Source organism: Diabrotica undecimpunctata, chromosome 1, assembly GCF_040954645.1.
Source record: "Diabrotica undecimpunctata isolate CICGRU chromosome 1, icDiaUnde3, whole genome shotgun sequence".
Classification (NCBI taxonomy): domain Eukaryota; kingdom Metazoa; phylum Arthropoda; class Insecta; order Coleoptera; family Chrysomelidae; genus Diabrotica; species Diabrotica undecimpunctata.
Genome location: NC_092803.1, coordinates 82,592,958 through 82,614,566, shown reverse-complemented (window position 1 = coordinate 82,614,566; position 21,609 = coordinate 82,592,958). Strand labels below are relative to the sequence as shown.

General features: G+C 32.1%; 1 protein-coding gene across 1 annotated transcript in view; it reads right to left on the bottom strand.

Moving 5' to 3' along the window:
* Window positions 1-21,609, bottom strand: part of LOC140450847 (disintegrin and metalloproteinase domain-containing protein 10-like) — a 942,961-nt gene that overhangs the window by 54,237 nt on the left and 867,115 nt on the right. The window contains exons 8-9 of the mRNA XM_072544529.1: window positions 7,424-7,552; window positions 1,331-1,499 (exon numbers count right to left, since the gene is read on the bottom strand). Of these exons, the coding sequence (XP_072400630.1) occupies window positions 1,331-1,499; window positions 7,424-7,552 (298 nt within the window). The remainder of the gene's footprint in view (window positions 1-1,330; window positions 1,500-7,423; window positions 7,553-21,609) is intronic.

The following is a 21,609-nucleotide window of genomic DNA, read 5'->3' as shown; positions in this document are numbered from 1 at the left end:
ATTTTGTTTGCGAGCGTATTCGGAGCTTTCGCTGAATTGAAACGAAAGCGAGTATAAATCTGCTCGCGATCGATTTCCCCCATTTCGTTTCTTATTAGTACTAATTAATTTCTTTTCTTTTATAGACGTTCGCCGAGGACTTCGTTCATCGCGGGATCCAGACGGGGACGTAGAATTCATTGTATAAGTATACAACGTAGAATTCCTTTTTATTTTTATTTACTGTAGATATACTAAATTAATAGATTTATTTTTATTTCAAACCTGTGTTTTACTGAGTCTGTCGCCCCGAAAGAGCTATCCATCACACTATTTGGACCACGTGTAATACGGGCTTTCAAATTTGTAGTGAGTCCAAGAGAAAATACGTTCCTATTGACGATACGGAAATATCTGTTCTTTCGTAGTTGATACTGTGGCCAATATTTACTTATAATTCCTCCAGATCTATAAGGTTGTAGTTTTCTTCCCAAATTTACGACTTTCTCGTAAATATCGATGGCGCTAAATCCCATTTAATATTAAAGGCGTATTCTTACCAAAAAACCATGTACTACTTTACAATTACTTGTTGCTTCATCGTAAGTTTTATCGCGCGATAATGATGTTTCTTACTTTTGGATCGTTTCTCTGGTGGTTGATATCCAAGTGCTAAGGATTTTTTTCTTACAGAGTATATTATTTTTTCTGAAATGCCTGTTTCTTCTGCTACTGTTTGTATCTTTTGAAAGTAAATCGATTCCTTGATTTGAACGAAAACTCATCATATCCACCAAAAATTTTTTTTCCATAATTTCATTAACTTTATCTTATATATCACAAAAATACCACAACAATAACTATAATATTCGATATAAATTTTAAAAATTCAAGTGGTTCAATGACCTATCGACAAATTAATTTCAACTTCGAGAATTTAAACTAAGGTTATTAATAATGAGTGGGCGAATACATTAAACTGAAGTTTCAGATTGGAAAGGTCAGTTTAATGTGTTGAAAAAAAAATAATATGTTAAATTTAAATTTATATTAAACTTTTTTAATAATTACATAAAAAAAGTTTATTTTATATACTACAGTAACTACACATATCAATGCAATAATAAGTGTTGATTGCGTTTCTAAAATGGTTTTAACGAAACTTGGGAAGTTACCCCAAAACATATTATTTTTAAAAATATGGATTTTGGATGTGTCTCATTTGAAATACCCATTTTATTTTTCCTTATAAAAGATGTTTAAGACATCTGCATTAAACTCCACGCCCCAAGATGATACTTATCTTGCACTTCGACCTGCAAACTATCGGAAGTTGCTTGTAACGACTTACCTGTGAAGCATCCTTTGGGAGATCTTGCCTTGAAGTTTAGCACCGGATTGATACTTTTAAGGCTACACGGAGAGAACCGATTATTGTTCTTCTTGTCACCAGATGTCGCTCTCGCAAACATTATGAAGTTGCCGTCCTCGCCGCCAGGGGAACACTGTTCGGGGTCGTGCTGTAAACGATGATTATGTCTTTAGTGTTTAAATGCAGAGTTCAATGATAAAAAAGCAGCAATATTATATCTTTGAAATTTTCATATAAGAAGCAATCATAAAAACACGACTAAGGGCTATGAATCATGATAATCATCCCTCTGATACTGAGGTATATATAATATATTAGTGAGATTTTCTATATATATATATATATATATATATATATATATATATATATATATATACATATATATATATATATATACATATATATATATATATATATATATATATATATATATATATATATATATATATATATATATGAGTATACCTTTATCTTCCAGTCTAGCTTCTTTCAAACTATGAGATGACATGGGATTTGGCGCATCTCTTTAAGTGCACAGATATTAATATTCTTCTCTTTAAGTTCTTTGGTTAGTGATTTTACGTCCCACGTATCTATCCGATGAATATTTATCGTTTTTCCTTTTCTCGCATTGGTCTTCATCGTTTAATCTGTTCTGTTACGAGGCACAACCCTAAGGTTCTTGTCTCTATTAGCAAAATAAGTATATCAGCCATCAGTAGGGTGCTAACCTTGCTGAGGACTCCGTCCTCCTTTATCCAGGCTTGTCATGAGTACTGGTAAACTACTCCGTCCACTACACAGCATAGCTAACGTTATCATTGTCAGAAATAAAAATATTGAGGTTGGTGCCGAGAATCGAACTCGTGCGTGCTGGTTTAGAATGCCAGTATTTTAGCCGCTGAGCTACGGACGCCACAGTGAAACGTCATAAAAACGATGAACGCTGTAACTGGGTCAGTCACCCATACATTTATTAATTTAAGTTTTCTATGTAATTTCAAGACGTTTGTTTGTCAAATAAAAAATATAGTACAATATTCCTTGCATTAAATTAATTCATTTACCAGTCATTGGCTTAAAATTTTAACCTAGATATTACATACATTTCGTAAAACTTTACCTTGAATAGCGTGAGTGTGGTTGTTGCTGTGAATTAAATGAATGTTTGTGTTAAAGTACATAATATGTACCATTTCTACTCCCCTTATCCCAAAGTGGTGCCCATAATAGAAACGAAAGTAGAATAGAAAAAGAGTATAATTGCGTTTTGTTTTTATCAAAATTTAAGTACAGTTACAAATGGGTACATAATGAGCTATTATTTTTCCACTGTTTCTCATTAGGAGTTCCCGTTGGGAATTTAAATGGCGACGAAATGGAAAAACAGCATTCGAGGAAGATGAAAAACGATTCTACGGGATATTTTTAGACTTTTTGCACTCGTTTTTTATGTTTAACCTAAATGGAAAAATAAATTGAGATATTGACTTTTTCCTCCATAGTTGTATATTTTTTTGTTGGTTGACGTATTTTCTTCAACATTTCATCAATGCTGCACTAACATATGTTTTTAAATATTTTTTAATGCACCTTTCCGTACTTATATCGGAGTCTAATTTTGTACAACGTGTCTGAAATTACCCAGATATGTATCACTTTTTGAATTACTTGTTTATTATACATTGAAGAGACGGTTATTTCCATTATTAAATAAAAACGGTCTATATATATATATATATATATATATATATATATATATATATATATATATATATATATTTATATATATATATATATATATATATATATATATATATATATATATATATATATATATATATATATATCGAGAAAAGGAGTACGACCGTCAATCCAATATAAATTAAGGATCACTCAGAAGAGTGGTGGGTTTTTTCGGTAAAAAGGTGGAGAAAAAAGACAAAGTTGATGGCTACTTCATCTATTTATTGAAGACGTTACGCTTTCTTAATCAGAAAGCATCATCAGTTCATCTAAAAAGAACAATATAAAAAACTACACAAGCATGGAAAAGTTGTTACATGTGTTACCTTAAAAAGATATGTAGCAGTCAGTGATATTAAAGTTGTAAAGACACTTAAGTAAATGGACATTATACGATTACAATGTATAAACAATAAATTGAACTAAATAAGTTAACAATTTGTTCAAACTAAGCACAGCAAAAAGAACATGTGGTTTTGTTTTTTATATAAAGTGTATAAGTATTGTTGGAAGTGCATCTAGGATTTTCTTAGTTCTTCATTCTCTTTTTCAATGTTTTTTACTTATACATTTTTTTCATGTTTTAGCTCACACAGTGAGTCCTGTATTTGAGCACTATTAAGTTGTTTTAACAGAAGGTGACAATTTAAATTTGTTTAACAGGAAAGGATTTATCTCCACATAAACTTTGAACAGGAGATGAAAGACTCATTTTTGATCATTGAAATTTTTTTTATTTTTATATTATGAAATATCAAGAAGTTTAATTTTATTGTTTTTTGTTTTCCCAAAAGTCTTTATTTATTTTTTATTTTTTTTCCCAAAAGTCTATTATAAATTATGTGATAGTATGATGAATGACTTTAATTTAGTCTAAGATAGAGTCTAGAGAGAACTTAAATTTCATGTGTTGTTCGTCAACTGGTAGAAGAAAATAAATGTCACTGAGATGATTTAAATCTGTTTTTTGTTCATATTGTTTTCTGTTTGTGCTACGAAAGCCATCTCTAGGAATATTTTTGTTTTTGTAATTGGTTTTTCTTTCTAGAATTTTAACGGATTCGTAATCCATACAGTGTCCTTCATTTACTACATGTAGTGCTAATGAGCAACGGTCATGATGTAGTCTACTGTCATACTTGTGTGATGTGATACGATTGTTCAGGTACCTTTCTGTTTGATCAATGTATTCTTTCTTGCAGTCTTTACAAGGAATACTATAGACTACATGTGGCATTTTAGGTGAAGTATCTTTTAGTTTAGTATGTAAATTTTTAATTTTTATATTCTTGTTTTTTTTTTAATCTGTTCTGCACTCTAGAGTAGCTAAAGTCAACTTTGTTTTTTCCAGTTCTCTATTCAGAATAATGCTTTCAATTCAGTTCTCCTGACGTTCAATTTTTTTATATCCTCTTATTTTTTGTCATTTAAACGTATTTATAGTACTTTGTTTTACCTGTTTGTTTATTTATTTTCTTTAGTATTTAATCTTGGGATCTGTTATCTTCTTGGCTGTATTTCAGATTAACCAGATTTTTAATTCATTTAATTGCCGTTCATGTAATTTCAGTACATAGTGATACAGAATGGAGGTCGGTAGGGCGATATTTGGAAGAGCGTCGTTTGCCATACATTTAAATTCAAGCAGCAGGTATTGTCTACTCGACGGAGTCATAGCGTCAACGTTAGTTTTGGATTTATTTCCACACAATGGAGAAGGGACCTCGTCCAAATTGAGTAAAATACGGCGACAAGTCTTTTGAAGACGTTCTTGACGTTCTTTTAAATTGTTTTGAACCGGCTGGCAGCGATTACAATGACATTTATGTAATAAGTATTTCTAAATTTCACGAACTTATACAGGTGATGAAAACATGGATGTTGAAGGGCCCGAGAGAAGTGAGGATCAACAAAGTGTACAATGAATGTAAATGATAAAAACGAAAAAAGTCGATAACAGACAAATTATTATTCCGAGAAAAAAATAGATTCAAATGGTCCAAACAACTTACAACCTCTAATAGAGGGTGATGACAATAAGTCTACAGTTACCTGCTTTATGTGAGACAGCGAAAAATATTGGAGATCCTATTGATGCATTTACAGTTTACAACGGACAAACTTTAGAATTGGTGTTGGAATTTTACACTTCTATGGGCTTTTTAGCATGTAGGTCATTATTCAAATCAAAAAACTAAAATCTAAATACAATATTTGCCACCAATGGAACAGGAAGGAAGAATATAAGGTGCATTACGTCAAGAGAAAGATGTGCTTTCCTTTTAATGTGTTTAAGGTTTGACGATACAGAAACCAGGTCTGGGGATTGTGGGATTTTGAGGTCGGTGCAGCAATCCAATGTATATCCCGAATAAGCCTGGGAAGTATGGTATAAAAATAATGTACTGCACTGATGCCAGAACTATGCATAACCAAACTTGTATGGAATAATCTAACATTTCTTATTATTTCAAGCGAATTTAAAAAAACCAACATACGAAGTCAACGAATATTTATTTTAAAATAATGTAATCACCAATACATAAAAAGTAAAAAAAATGGTAAACACCTGAATGAAACACCTTAATTAAAACCGCTTGTTTTAAAGTCAATAACATAAAAATTTTCAATGAAAAGGACTATGTTTTTTTTAGTAGTTACTGTAACCATCACTAGCCATTATGCAAGCTTCAATTCGCGTGGGCATCCTCCTAAACAAATTGGCTAATTTGTACTAGCTGTGCAGTGTTTGGTAGATTCTTCCAGTGAGCTATCTTTCTTATCGTAAGCATACCCCACAATTGCTCTATAGGATTAAGGTCGGGTAAGCAAGCAGGCTGCTTCATAACAGTGATATCTTCTGCTTCAAGGAAGTATGTAGTCACTCTGCAGGTATGTGAAGTCGCATTATCATGCATGAAATTTAAACTTTCTCCCATTGCACCTCTCCAGAGCTTATCTACAAGATCTCGAATCAAATGAACATACCTACGAGCTGGTAAAGTTGGTTGGATACAAATTAAGAAGGTTTTTAAATGATCATAATGCCTTCTAAGAACATGACAGTTCCTCCTTTATATCTGTAAGCAGATCTGGCAATTTCCGTTTTTTCTTATTTTCCTCGCCCTCTAAGTACACGAATTCGTCGGTCACCTGATTTTTCACAAATCCTGGTTTTGTCTGAAAATAGCGCAATTAGCCAATTTCCAATATTCTAGTTTTGTTAAGATAGCAACTTAGGCGATCAATCTAGATATGTCTTTATAACTCGGGAATCTGTAACTGTCTACTGCTGTATGGTCCTTGGGTATGAAGTTTTTTTTCTTATTGTTTCAACTAAAACACTTACACCTGTAGCTTCCAAAAGATGCCATTGGAGCTGTGGGAAAGAAATTGTTTGGTCTTTTCTAGCTACTTAAAACAATGAAATGATCGTGGCGAGCCATTGTTACTTTTTGGCGACTTTGTGTTAGTCTATTTTTAGGCATTACTATTTCCTGATACCTAGCATAAGTTTTTGACACAACGCCCTGTGTTACACCTATCACTAATATGTCCCACTGTTACGTCCCTCTGAAATATTTCTTGCTCCACAATCTTTCATCTTTGCACATGAGTTAACGCCACATAAGGCATATTTTCGGTTTTGAACGCCTATTTATTTTCGTTTAATTTACAACTAACGAAAATTATCTACAATATACCATCTGATTGTTTTATCGGTTTGTTAATTTTTAATAAAAACCTTTCGCAACAAAAGAAATAAATATTGGTTTGCAATACATGATGATTTCATATAAGTTTGGTTATATGTAATTACTTTTAAATGCATAAATCTATACGGGAAAAAATTCGAATGGAAATGGACATGATGAAAAGGGATACAATAAACCAACACAGGCCGTAATGCGACTTACACAACCACTTTTTGGTTAAAATAGATCAGTGACTTTTGATAATCGGTTCACTTTGATTGAGTTGGTGCAGCTTGTGAGACAAAGAGGCTTGACTTGTACTGATAATCGGAAGAACAAAAATGAAATACCTGCGGTTTTTTTTACTATTAAGAAATCGTGAAATAGGAGCATAGGAGCATGTACACTTGGGTATACAAGCTGTAATTAATGCAAAACTGTAATTTTAATAGGTATTTATGTTTGTCAATTTTTATTAAATATTTAAAATAAACGTCTGAACTTTATCCATTCCCATTCTCAATCAACAGTTTATTCCATTGTCGGAGAAATGTGTTTTAATCATTAACTACAAGGCACCTAACCATAGAATGGCAGATTAATGCAGTGCATTACATTAGCGGTGACTTACCGGTGATCCAAAATTATGTCCAATCTCGTGAGCCAGTGTAACATGCGAGACTGCCGGCGGTACGTGCTTCCCATAATTCAATAACGTCACGATGCCGGTATTGAGAGACTTCATGCTGCCGCGGTAGTGCTGAAACAGAAAGAAACAACAAAAAAGTTAATTAAGCTATCTGGTCGCGTGGTGGTATTTTTTGTTTCGTCAAAAGTTTTGGATTGTTATCCCGGAACTAAATGTACCTTTGACCTAGTTTTCAACATAATTAGCTGGCGAGTGTCAGTCTGCGATAAAAATTTTACGACCGGCTTGTGGAAATTGAAACCGAGAATAGAGTGTCAGTTAAATTATGCAGCTATTTTAGTTGGATACAATTTTTCTTTATTTTTAAATAACTTAAATGAAAATGAAATGTTAATTGAAAAATCTTCTGAAAATATTTTCCATTTTACTTTATAAGTCTGGAAAACTTGTTCCAAGATAGATGGAACAATTATTATAGTAGAAGTTTTTTTTAATTTTATACTTAGCTATAAAAGGAGCAAGTGAGATATATGCCAGAACCATCGATAAATCTCAAAATTTAGTTAAATATTCGAGTATGTAATTATAACGAGGCTACCCAAGTTATTAGTACAGAGCAAAACAATCGCTGTGATGTATGTTTCAGCAGTAGATACAGGATTATTAGAAAGAAATCGACAACTATATATCGAATATTTTTTAAGGTCGGATCGGATTATTTTTTAGTATCGGATACTTTTAACTAAATCAAGACATTGATTTGCCATGGGTCTCCATCAGACCAATATAATATGGAGCTTTGTTTATAAAGTGTAGATTAACTTATAGTCGAAGATACCACTACAAAATCCCTACGTTCATATATATACATTGACAACAGTTTGCCAGACAAAAAAGTTTCCGCAAATAGTTTTAACTCAATGAATGATAATTAATTTTTTAACAAAACTTTCGTTGTTTCCTTTTTTTAAATAAAATAAGCTGCTCATAACGTACACGCATGTTTTTTTTTTATTTTTTTGTACGTAATTTTTAGTAATATGAAGGTTGCCAGCTTTTGCGACTTTTATCTCAAGCAACGTTATATAATCATATTGAATAAAATTAGCTTTAATCTATATTAATAAAAATCAATCAACGAAATGTTTGTACGGGCATCACTTCAGAACGACTGCACCAAATTAGATAATTCTTTTTTTGTTGTTTTTGTTATTATCAGGTGAAGGTTTGTGTAAAAGATAATTAAATTGTACGAAAATACTTCAAAACAGTTTTTCTCATTTTAAATCGCACTATAACTGATAGATGGCACCATACTATGATTAACAAATTAACAAAATAAATGTCAGTATTGATAGATTGGGTAACATATCACTCAATATACCGGTTCTCGTTAGATCATCGAAGTCAAGTAGTGCCGGTTACATGCGTGACCGCTTGCGAACACCGCATGTTTTTGCCATGTGAAACCTTCCTTCTCCGAAACGGCTAGACTGATTTTTTATGAAATTTTACGTGTGTATTCTGTAGGTCTGAGAATAGGTGGTTATCCATTTTTCATACCCCTAAGTGATATGAGTGGTCTACCCCAAAACATTTTTTTTTATTTTTTAATCAAATTTTTTATTTTTATGTTTTCATGATGTGGGATTAAAAAATTCATATTGCCCTTAACTTTCACCCCTATTACTAATCCCTTTTTTAATAGCCATCTTAGTGTAACAGAGTTATTTTCCATACTTTTCCGAAATGGCTAAACTGATTTTTATAAAATATTACATGTGTATTTTGTAGGTCAGAAAATGGGTTGTTATCTATTTTTCCTCAAACATTTTTGTTCTATCTTCTATCACCAATCCTTATTGTTTAATAGCAATATTAGTGTGACAGAGTGAGTTGCCATACTCCTCCTAAAACGATTTGACAGATTTTTATGAAATTTTCTATGTATATTTGGTAGGTCTGATAATCGGTCGTAATCTATTTTTCATACCCGGGTATGTAAGGGGTATAAAAAAGTAAGTGGGTAAGATTAGTTCACCCCAAACATTTTTTTTATTTTGTTTACAAAATTTTTTATTTTTATTATTTTACGATGTGGCATTAAAAAATACAATAGCCCCCAATTTTGACACTTCTATTACTACCACCTACTACCCCTATTTTTTAATAGCCATATTAGTGGCACTGAGATAGTTACCATACTCCTCCAAAACTGTTTCATCAATTCAGATGAAATTTTATATTTACATTCGGTAGGTATGAGAATCGGTCGTGATCTATTTTTCATACACCCAAGGGTGGTCCATCCCAAATATTTTTTTATGATGTGGCATTAAACACTACGTACAATCCTTAATTTTCATCCTTTTATCACCAAACCCTATTTTTTAACAGAGAAATTAGTGTGACGGAGTTATTAATATCATAAAGTTAGTTGTCTCTCTACTTCGAAACGGCTTGGCCGATTTTTATGAAATTTTGCATGTATATTTTGTTAAATATACTACTCTGAATTTTATTCCAGGAAAGTTGTTTTCATTTAAATGACAGAGATATAAATGAATGATGTAGTCAACTATCCGACAGAGTTTTTGAATTCTTTACACCCACCTAACAATTTACAATTAAAAGTATTATTGACTGACATTATTCAACCTTGACTGTACAATGAAACGGAACTGACTGTGATAAGGCTAATCATTAATGTCATTGCGTAAGCGATGATCAGGGAAAAATACAAAGGAGAGAATATCTCGATCACGCGTATACTGATGATTTTAACGAACGTACCATTTACAATTTTCTGTGCTTTTGGCTTCTTCAATGAAAATAAACAAATCACAACGCCAATCGTTGGACGTTTGCGGAACTAACTTAGACTTTTCATGTTTCGCGCATGGGCAATTTAAGACAAAAACAATAAAAATATTTTTATCAGAAAGCATTAATTGATTCAACTTTTTTCATGCATAATATGTTTTAGTTTTTTTTTGGTATTATTTCCTTTTAATTTCTTATACAGATTATATAATTCTAAGGCAGTACGAAGTTCGCCGGGTCAGCTAGTTTGATATAAAAAAACATACATATACGTCATAGCAGCGTATTTTATTTAAGAAATAAATAACAAAATTGTTGTTCAAAAATTAATAGCCATTAACTGAATTAAAATTATTTGCGATCACTTTTTTACCGACAACCTGTTATCAATATATTCTCCTATTATTACATGTATGTAAAAAATTGAGTTTAATTAACTACGTTATCAACGTAGGGATTTTGCAGTGGGATTTCGTACTATTAGTTCATGTTGAGTAAATTAATTTACGTAGGTATATTAACCAGGAGTAGAAAAAGTGATCGAAATAACTGACATACATAAGCGCAGGAGTAATTATGGTATTTACAGGGCAATACTTATAATAGTTTAATATAACAGGACCCGACTGGGATAATTTAAAACCTATCTCAGCTCGTTATATTAGCAGGTTTTTATGACTGGGGAACGTTAGAACCAAAAACTTTTTTTGTAAGGTACTGATGCTGTTGTGATGATGACAATATTGATAAAGACAATCTAAGACAAGACTCTCAGGACTACCTTCAAGGAGAGGCCTAGGGCCGCCACTCTTCATCTAAATGATGTATGCTATTCTTTTTCTTTCTTTAAGTTCTTTTTGTAAATACGTATAGTATGTATATTATACTACGTGTACTAATAAGGCTACTCAAGTTATTAGCACGGAGCCCAAATGTCGCAAGAAATTAACAAACATATCGGATATTTTTTAATGTCCCTTTAAAGTAGACCAAATAAGATCTCGACGGTTTTTAAAGCCTTGTTCTTCTTCAAGTGCCCTCTCCGCTACGGAGTTTGGCAATCATCATTGCTATTCGTATCTTTGAAGCTGTTGCTCTAAATAATTGGTTAGATGTGCACTGGAACCAGACTCTTAAATTTCGCAGCCAAGATATACGTCGTCTCCCCACTCTTCGTTTGCGTTGAAACTTTCCTTGGATAATTAACTGGAGCAATCGGTACTTTTTTTAAAGCCTACAGAGAAGAATTTATGATGGCATAGTCGCAGAGATGTAGAAGACCATTGTCCATTCTTAAGAAATGTGCGCTTTTGATTTCAGAAGAATGTGAACCTTAATATTTTGTGAAGAATTAGCTGTACTTTTTATGCGAAAGCTCTAAAGGAGTGCTCCTTGCTTTCTTCTCGTTTGTTTAGGTAGGTATACAATCATAATCCTGCTCTAATTTAGCAAATAAATATTTTCTATATATCTAATTTTACAAAGGTTTTTATATATATTATAACATAATCATCCTATTATAGTTAGGATTTTTTTCTTTTGTGTATTTTTAAATTTTTTTTTCTTTTTTTTATAATTTTTTATTTTTTTTTTCATCTTTTTTTAATATAATTTGGGATATTTTATTAAGATACAATTTGACGCTTAGCGGTCGATTAGAGCATTTAGATGAAAGAGATGGACCCCGGATATACTTTACATAGGAAAGGGCTTTACACATAGGAAAAAAACAGATTATAAACTAAATCAGTAATAGTTAAACTTTTTTTGACTTCCAATAACTATGGGTAAGATTCGATGAAAACAGTATTTTGATTTTTTGGTCTCATTTTTTTGGAACTTAAAATTGGAAGCTAAAATCTTTCGGCGATATTTTAGTAAAGCTTCTGCTACTTCTGATGATAAAAAATCAATTGGTGTACTTTTTAAAGCCCCTAGACATAGTCTTAGATACTTATTTCCTGCGTGATCTATCTTTTCTAATTGTCTTGGTCGTAGAATAAATAACCATAACCATAATCCTACTTAATATAGGATTTGTACAGAAGGATTGCTACATTTGGACCTGAACCATATTTTGTTTCACATTTTGACCGTAAGAGTTTTTGTCCAGACATATTTCTAGGTATTTTACCGATGCACGTACGATGTACTTTGTTGTATCCAATGTTATTTCGGTTGGGATATTTTTTCTTTTTCTCTTGAAAATGCAGATTTCTGTTTTTTCCTAAAAAAGTTTTTTCCACAAGAAGCTATAGAAATTGCTCTATATGGATCTGGATCTTCCGTACCTCGATTTCGCTTTAGAATTGGCTTTGTTTTATTTCCATCCCCAACTTTGTAAATTCTGATTTGATCTCTGTTCTCTCCTGTGACATTGCTAGTTTTGTAACTTTTGTACTTTTTTCATTAAACTTAGTAGTAACTAATGATATTTAAATAAAATGTTAAAAATAATTTAGCTTAAAGGATTGTAACACCGTCATCGTAGTAAAGGGAGAAAAGTAAAGGGATGATGATGGATTTTCAAAAATTAGAAAAGCGATGCTTTAGGTCTATAATAGGTATTCGCTCCGTGCGTGACTAACGCGACACCTACCGCCTTCATCTGACAGTTTTGGACCTACCAATTTTAAGGTTAAACATATGACATACGTTTGACATTGTTAAATATATGCGAAATTGACAATTATTAATAATTAACTTTTTAATTATATTTGTTCAGTTTATGTACAAAATAAATGTAGTATTAAAAACTGATATATATCTTTTCAACCACAAACGGAAAAGAACGGGAAACATCTAGTACTGGCAAATCAAGTTTTTCACGTGAAAGAGCATATATTTAAAAACAGTAATAGTAAAATTTATGATATAAAAGCTAAAGTCATCAGGCACTCTGCAGTTAGCTTGAAGCCTTATAAAATATCATTTAAGGTAAATTATTTAAATTTTTCCTATTTCAACTGCATAAAAATGAAGTTATGTGATATTTACTTTTTCATATTAATAGCACGGATCCATCTTTTTCTTTTCTTTAATTTATATGTAATCTTTGGGAACCTATAAAAACTACACTTACTATTTTTACTATTATTAGCATAATTAAATACGCAATATGTATTTGCACACATTTTTGATAAAATTTATGTGTAAAAAGGTAGGTTCAATTTTGCCATATTTCGCCGTTACGCACGCTGGCATCGTTTCAAAGTTCCCCTACCGTGGTCACGCACGGAGTGAATATCCAATCACATTTTTTCGCGGAAAAATCATAGGGTAATTGGGATATACAATAGGGTAGTTGTTATATTGAATACGAAAATAAAATTAGTTTTTTCCTGAATTTTTCCAGTATTTTGGTTAATATGTAGAGTTGCCTAAGTCACATTTTCCTGTTTTATAACTATTCAATTTGCATAGCAATTTCAATATTTTGATTTAACATTTCGAGATTATTATTGCAGTAGTTGTAAATTATTATTTGATTTATTTTGTTTTAAACAATACTATTGTCCAGTTGTTACAATTTTCATTCTGCATTTAGTTTTAGACACATCTTCTCTTCTCGGTCTCGTTCGATTTAATCATTTCTAAGAAATGATTAAATCGAACCTCTGTTTTTATTCGGATTAAACCAAATTTATATTTAAAGTTTAATAAAGTATATAAATAATATTGTCTCCTGACCACCATGGTAAAGAAAACTTGGTAAGTTGCAGTAAATCTGGAATAAATTATTGTTGAGTATTATTTTTATTTAAGAGTAATTTTTTTGACGTAACAACGTCTTAAATTAGGTTGTGGCTCGGAGTCATTCATGAAAAAGTGTAACGCCCGCTCACGTCTGTTACAGTGAGTCACCGAACGAGAGAGAGGCCCGCCGGACCGGCGAATGCCTTGCGTCTCTCTCCCACTCAAACATGATCGGTCCGCTGCGCGCTCAGCACTAGAGAATTAGGCACGTTGAATCGGTGCGTGCTTCCGTGCTTGTGTCTCTGTCTTTCTCGAGCGATCTTGGCGTTCAAGACACATTAAAGTTTAAGTTTACATGTACAATGTTTTAGTAAACAAAATATATTTCTATAGTTAAAATTTGTGCAATCCTTAATTCAATTCCTTGTTCCTATTGTGCAATTTAATAATATTCATATCAATAAATATTCTACCGAGAAAAAGACGTTGTCACGTAAAATTTTCGCCCGTAAAACCGACTTTACAGGCAACCGATTTTTTTATGTCAGTATTTTGTTACATTTCTTTTTATTACTGTAAGATGAAAAATCTTACAAACAGAACTTATGTATTCATACTGCTCAGAATAGAATCATTGGGAGAACGGAAGAGATATTTACAGGTGCAGTTTTACACGTAAACCGCGTACCTAAATCAATTTTCAATATTTCGACGAAAAATTAACATAGAAACATTAACCAAAGCTTAAAATGTTTATTTTGAATTGTTCTTTAATATCCATTAATCAAACTACCAACGTTTACGGCTCAATTTTGTTGAAAACTCTTATAAACAAATTCAATCCCCACTTTGTAACAAACATTTAACTATAGACTGCTATAATTTTTTTATTTATAACAATAAAGTAATATACATCTCGGAATCTACATGGATTTTACGTATGTATTGGTTTTTATTAGCTGCGACCTGACAGTGCGATTAAAAGTTCCATATCTTGTTTAAAAATTAACATAGAAACATTTAATGAAAATTAAAATGTTCGTTTTGAGTTGTTCTATAACTTCCATTAGCCAGATTTTCAAAGTATGTAGCTTAATTTAGGATAAATCTCTTACAATAAAATTTTATTCGAAACTTTTTAGTGAAGTTTATAATTTATAGTGACTTTTTTATTAATAAAGATAAAGTAATTTTTTTGTAACTGAAACAATCACCTTTAAATTGAGGGGAGTTGGGAGTGAGGGGAGGTGAGGGGAGCACATACGAAAGCTGAGTTATAATTGGAAAAGCCCCATCAAATGCCTATTTTGTAATAGTTTTTCTCGAAATTTGTTATAACTCCGGTTCTAACAATTGGATCAAAGTGTACCAAGTGCCATTTTCTTCATATTTTGAAAAAGGAGCAAATGTTAAAATTAGATATCTCTAATAGTTTAGAAGATATAATCATTGAAACAATTAACTTGTTAATAACAAATTATCTGACGGGTTTTCAGCTTGGTACCGTTGAAAATTCGAATCTACGCACCAAAAAACATAAAAAACGTCAAGGTACCGAGAGGACATAAAAATGGATACTCAACACCCCCCTGGCGCCTAGAGTATATGTTAATTTTTATTTACAACTCTTAAACGTTTTTTACGATCAACAGATTTTAAGTTATAAACGAAAAAGACAAAAGGTACGTTTTATTAATTGTAATTTATATGTGTCGATTTTTTATGAGATTAATATTGGTATTATGGTTCACTTAGTCCGCATACTTTCCAGCTAAATATATCTGTAATCTAAGAACATTAAATCTAATACTATTGTTACAGATCCCGACTGGACTATTTCGAGGACTTTGATTTATCTAATTACAATGAAAGCATTACTAATTCTAGTAAAGTAGTTAAAGTCTAGTGCAAAATAAATTGTTTTCTGCAGAAAAAAGTTTCATTTCTTGTTACCTATTTAGTTATCAAATAATCTGGGTGTCAACCGAATTATCCTGTAAATTTCTCGTCAAATTTTGCTTACTATAAATTTGACGCAATGATTTGATTTTGACTTTGTATTTGTTTCATCCAGACAACTGTAAATTCCAGAATTACACCCCTATTCAAAGATCCCAACATCCACTGTATGTGACACGTATCATGTTAATTCGTACGAAATTTATCATTTCAATTCCGCAGTAGCGAGTGATTTACATACAATGACAATATTAGTCTGCCAAGTTCACGTGTGTGCACAAATCTTCTCTTGGTGCCACAAGCCGAGTTCCGGACTAAATATTCCAACATTCTGTAATTGGTGGTGTGCCATGAAATTCATCGATTTCATATTTGGCGAAGTTCGAACTGTAACGGGGATAATTAGACGCAATTATCCCGATGCGGGAGGCGGAAGTGGATTAGGCGGGGAGCAGATGGGTTTCGGCTGTATGAAAATAAGCAGATCCTATAATATTTATTTCCAATTCCGGGGCCTACGGGAAATTGCTCTGTAGAAACATGGTATATCTATTGGAATTTAAATTAGAATTTTAAATTACAAAATAGTAGGGTTGCAGACAGTTATGACATTGAACCATATTAAAACATTTTAACAAATAAAGTCATAAACGAATTTAAAGCATCTTTATTTTATAACCTCACAAAAATGATAACATAAAGTCACAACAGCTGGAGACAATATACAGTGATGAGTGCCTTAAGAACCGGCAAAATAACGCAAAAGATAGAAAACATAATACGTTGTGAAATAAAAAGAGATGAAAGTAGTAGAGGTGGGAAACTATCGATAGAAACCTCTAATTTACATTACATTATATTAGGACTATCGATAGTTTCCCACCTTTATATAAAGTAAAAACTAATTGAAGGCAATAAAGCAAATGTAAATAAACAGTTTAATTAGTAGTAATTTGATAATTAATTCTGTGTTGACGAATACAGAATAACAAGCTATGATAATTCTGTATTGAGAAGAGTGTATGCGATGTCTCAAATCATAGTTTATTATTGATCAATACTTTAATTTTGGATAAAAAAAATACTCGTACTTAAACTGTTTTTACTTACATTACATGATACGTATTACTATGACTGAAGTCAACCAGCTCATAATCTAACGTCTAAAGGTGGGAAATTTTCGATAATTCTAATGTAATGTAAAGTAAATTATAGGTTTATATCGATAATTTCTCATCTCTACTACTTTCATCTCTTTTTATTTCCCAACGTATTATGTTTTCTATCTTTTGCGTTATTTTGCCGGTTCTTAAGGCACTCATCCCTGTATATATATATATATATATATATATATATATATATATATATATAATATATATATATATATGTATATATATATATATATATATATATATAAAAATATCATCTTATTAAATATTCTTAACAAAATACACATAATAGGGTTTATAACTCATAAGTGCGAGTGAATGTATTCCTTAAGGGGAAGGTGATTCTCAGAAGTACCTTAGTTATAGAGTTTTCGTGTAACTGATATCTTTTAGTTTTTAACACAAATAGTCTAGTCGTCAGAGCATCATCATCATTCTGGCTTTACAACTCTACGTGGGTCCTAGCCTCAAGAATTTCTCTACAGTCGTCCCTATCCGTCGCCTTTCTCCGCCAAGCACGTATTCACATATTTATCATGTCTTCATAGATGTTATCAAGAAACCTTGTTCTAGGTCTTCCTTTTCTTCTCTGATCAATGGGTCTATCAAGGAGCGTTTTTCTAGATGGGTCGTTTTGTTCAATCCGCATTACATGCCCTATCCACCTCAGACATCCCATCTTAATATGTTTTACGATATCATGTTCCTGGTATATTCTATAAAGTTCGAAGTTGTATCGCCTTCTCCACACTCCATTGTCATTCACTGGTCCATAAATTCGTAGTACTTTTCTTTTAAAACATCCTAACATGTTTTCATTATTTTTTATTGAGTCCAGGTCTCTGAACCCTATGTTAGGACTGGACGTATTATTGTTTTGTAAAGTTTTATCTTTCTATTTCTCGATATAATTGTGGATTTAAGGAGGAGATTGAGCCTAAAATAGCATCTGTTGGCCGTGCAAATTCTTCGGTTTATCTCTGCGGTAGTATTATTCTCAGCGTTAAAGAGCGTTCTCAGGTATACACTTATACAGGTTCCCTGCTTCGATGATGTCGTTTTCTATAACAAGTGGTCGTAGTATTTGTGGTTGCGTGCTTATTTTCATATACTTTGTTCCGTTCTCCCAAAAATATTAATATCATTAGCATAGGCCAGAATTTGCGCTAATTTATTATATATTAAACCAGTGGTTGTGATTTGTGATATACGTATTACTTTTTTCAGAGCCAGATTGAACAGTATACAGGAGAGAGGGTCTCCTTGGCGCAGCCTGTTATTTGTTTTAAAAGGTTTAGACAGTTCCCTCTGAATTCGTACTCTATGTTTACCTTTTTCAAAAGTTAGTTCTGTTAAATTTAGCAACTGATTTGGTATTCTTAGCTCCTTCATTGCTTTGAACATTTCTCTTCTATCCACAGAGTGGTAGGCTGCTTTGTAGTCTCTAAATATGTGATGAGTATCAATGTCATATTCCAGTGTTTTTTTCCAAATTTGCTTCAGGGTTGCAATCTGATGAATTGTCGATTTACCACCTCTGAGACCAGCCTGCTATTTTCCGTTCTGCATATGGTGCCATACGATGACATAGTACTGTGGAAAATATTTTATACGCTGCTTTTAGAAGCGTAATTCCTCTGTGGTTAGAGCATTCAAAGATATCCCTTTTTAAGTGTATGGTGCAAAGTATTCCAATATTCCAATCATTGGGGAGGGATTTCTGTGTCCATATTTCTTTTATAAGCTGCTGCCATATAATGCCATTATGGTGTCATGGCCACCTTCTTTAAATAGTTCAGCTAGGAGATTATCTTTTCTGGGTGATTTGTTTCTGGTTAGTTTTTTAACTGCATCTTTAACTGCAAGAATCGTTGCTGGTTCCTCTTCCCTCTTGTCTATTCCCCTTACATCATCTCTTTCGTCTTCCAGGTTTTCTTCTTCTTCCTATATATTAAGTTCCTGGTTAAAGTATTCCACCCATCTATTCAATACATCTTTCCTTGTTGTTAATAGGTCGCCATTCTGCATTGTCTTGTAGTTGCCTTGAAATCTTTTCTGTTGATGTTAACTTTCTTACAGAATGCTCTGAATTCTTTCTCTCTATTGAGGTTTTCTATAACATTAAGTTCCTCATTTAGGTGGTTTCGTTTTTTTCTTTTGTGTATCCTCTTTTCTTCTCTTCTCTTTGTCTGGTAATTCACTACAGTTGTTCTAGTTCGTCGGGTAAGCATCTTTATGTAGGCTTTATTTTTTTCTTTTGTTACATTCTTGTATTCATCGTCAAACCAATGATTTTTACGGGCACAAATTTCTGTTCCTATTTCCTATTTCGCTGCTGCTTCAATGTCTTCCTTTATTCTGGTTCAGTATGAGTCTATATCTGTCTATCATTCTTCATTTACATTTTGATTCTTAGCATTAGCCTGTTGGTAATGTCGTCAGAGAGTTGACCCCTAAAAATCCTACGAACAAGCTGAATTTTGCCGAGAACGTTAATTTTGGGACCCCAAAAAAGATGCAAAAAAGTTTACAACTTTTACCCCCGGTCTTACCCCTAAACCTCTCTCGTAGGGGGGTGCGCAAAAAAATCGATTTATCAAGAATCTGTACGCTTAATTATAAACAATAATGTTTATTAGCACTTCTGAACCGTTCTCTTAGAAACAACGCTTGAAGCGACCATCGATTTTAAATGTCAGTTAAGCGAGCGAAATCAATGTTCAATAAAATTTGTATCAGCTCGATGGTAAAAATTCGACATCTTTTGATCCAAGTGTCCGACAATCGACAAAGGGCTGAATCAAGATGCGTTTTAAAGGTAAAGAGAGCAGCTTTCGTATGCTGTATTTTGCCGCGAATAAATTAAGTTTTTATAAAGGTGCTAAATAAATAAACGTGGTGCGATTGTTGCCGTTTTTTACATTTCTCGTAAGATCAATAAAATTGATCATTGTCGTGGCAACAAATATGAGGCATTTGAAATATGAATAAAAAACGCAGAGTTTAATGTTTCACATTTCAGCGACCGCTAGTTCGGAAAATGCCTCCAACAATACGGTTTTGTGTCTAGTTTATAGCAGAAGTTTGGTTCTTTTGAAAAAGGTACTAGTGTAATTGGAAAAAAAAGTTATAAACGTTTTAGATCGTTTGTTACGTGAAAGTTTAAATCCAGCACCTTCAAGCATATTTTAAATGCCTCACATTTGTTGACAAAACTCAAAACTAAAATTTTATGCTATATGTTTTAAAGGTTAGGTTCTAGTAATCAAAACTTTATAGTGGCTACTCAATGAAAAGGATAGATTGTATTGATATCTTAAAAATCATAAAAAATGTCAAAAATCGCGCCACGTTTATTTATTTAACCTTTATAAAATCTTAAGTTTATTTGAGGCAAAATACAAAAATTGCATACGAAAGCTGAACTCTCTACCTTTAAAACGAATCTTGATTTTTGTCGATATGACACTTGCATCAAAAGATATGGAATTTTTAGACCAAAATCGACGGTCGCTTTAAGTGGTGTTTATGAGAGAATAGTTTATTTTACACAAAAAGTGCTTATAAACATTTTTGTATATAATTATCTCAGCTACATATTTTATTTAAAACATTTTTTTTTCTACGCCCTACAGATTCTTGGTAAATCGATTTTTTTGCGTTTTTACTCCCCTACGAGGAGGTTTTAGGGGGAAGCCCAGGGATGAAAGTGGTAAACTTTTTTCATCTTTTTTGAAGTCCCAAAATTAATATTTTCGGCAAAATTCAGCTTGTTCGTATGATTTTTAGAGGTTCAGTGGCATTTTCGTCTCTGAAGACTGGAGTAAAATAAAAATAACGTACTGGCTCCTGATGATGCGACAAATATTGTAAGTCTTGGAACCAGTAGCCCAAAATTTACCAACTTTATTAAAAAAAAAACTACTTAAGATTGTGAGTATTGACTCATTTCCCGTATACTAGCATCTTTATTTTGTTTATAGCATTTTAATAAAATTTGCTATTTAACTTAACATAATATAATCATTTGTTATAGTTATACTTTACTATATTATTACTTCTACTTGTCAAAATTTTCAATTTATTGGCTATACTTTCCCCAATATTTTTTTGATTTACATTCTTCCACAATATTTTACTGTCTTGGCTTTAAGTTTCTGAATGTTGGTACCAAAATCAGCACGGAAGGTAGTAGACTCTTGATTTACTTGGTAAAGTCTAAATCGTACATACTTCTAACACTTTTCATAACCATTTAACTCTGCCCCTACTATAAACATAATTTTCTTTTTCACTTCGACATATCATTGTTAGTTCTCTTTTGTCCCTATCCTTCTTGTTCCCTCTTTCTCTGTATAAGTATATTTGCCTGTTTATTCTTCGGATTATTCCTTGGTTTTATATATTGTGTGAACATACTTTTCTTACTCTTTGTCTTGGCTCCTTTTAGTGGGTGATTTGTAACTTGCTATTTGTTTTCGTTGTGTGCTGTCATGAGGCTGATGTGTTGATCATTTATAA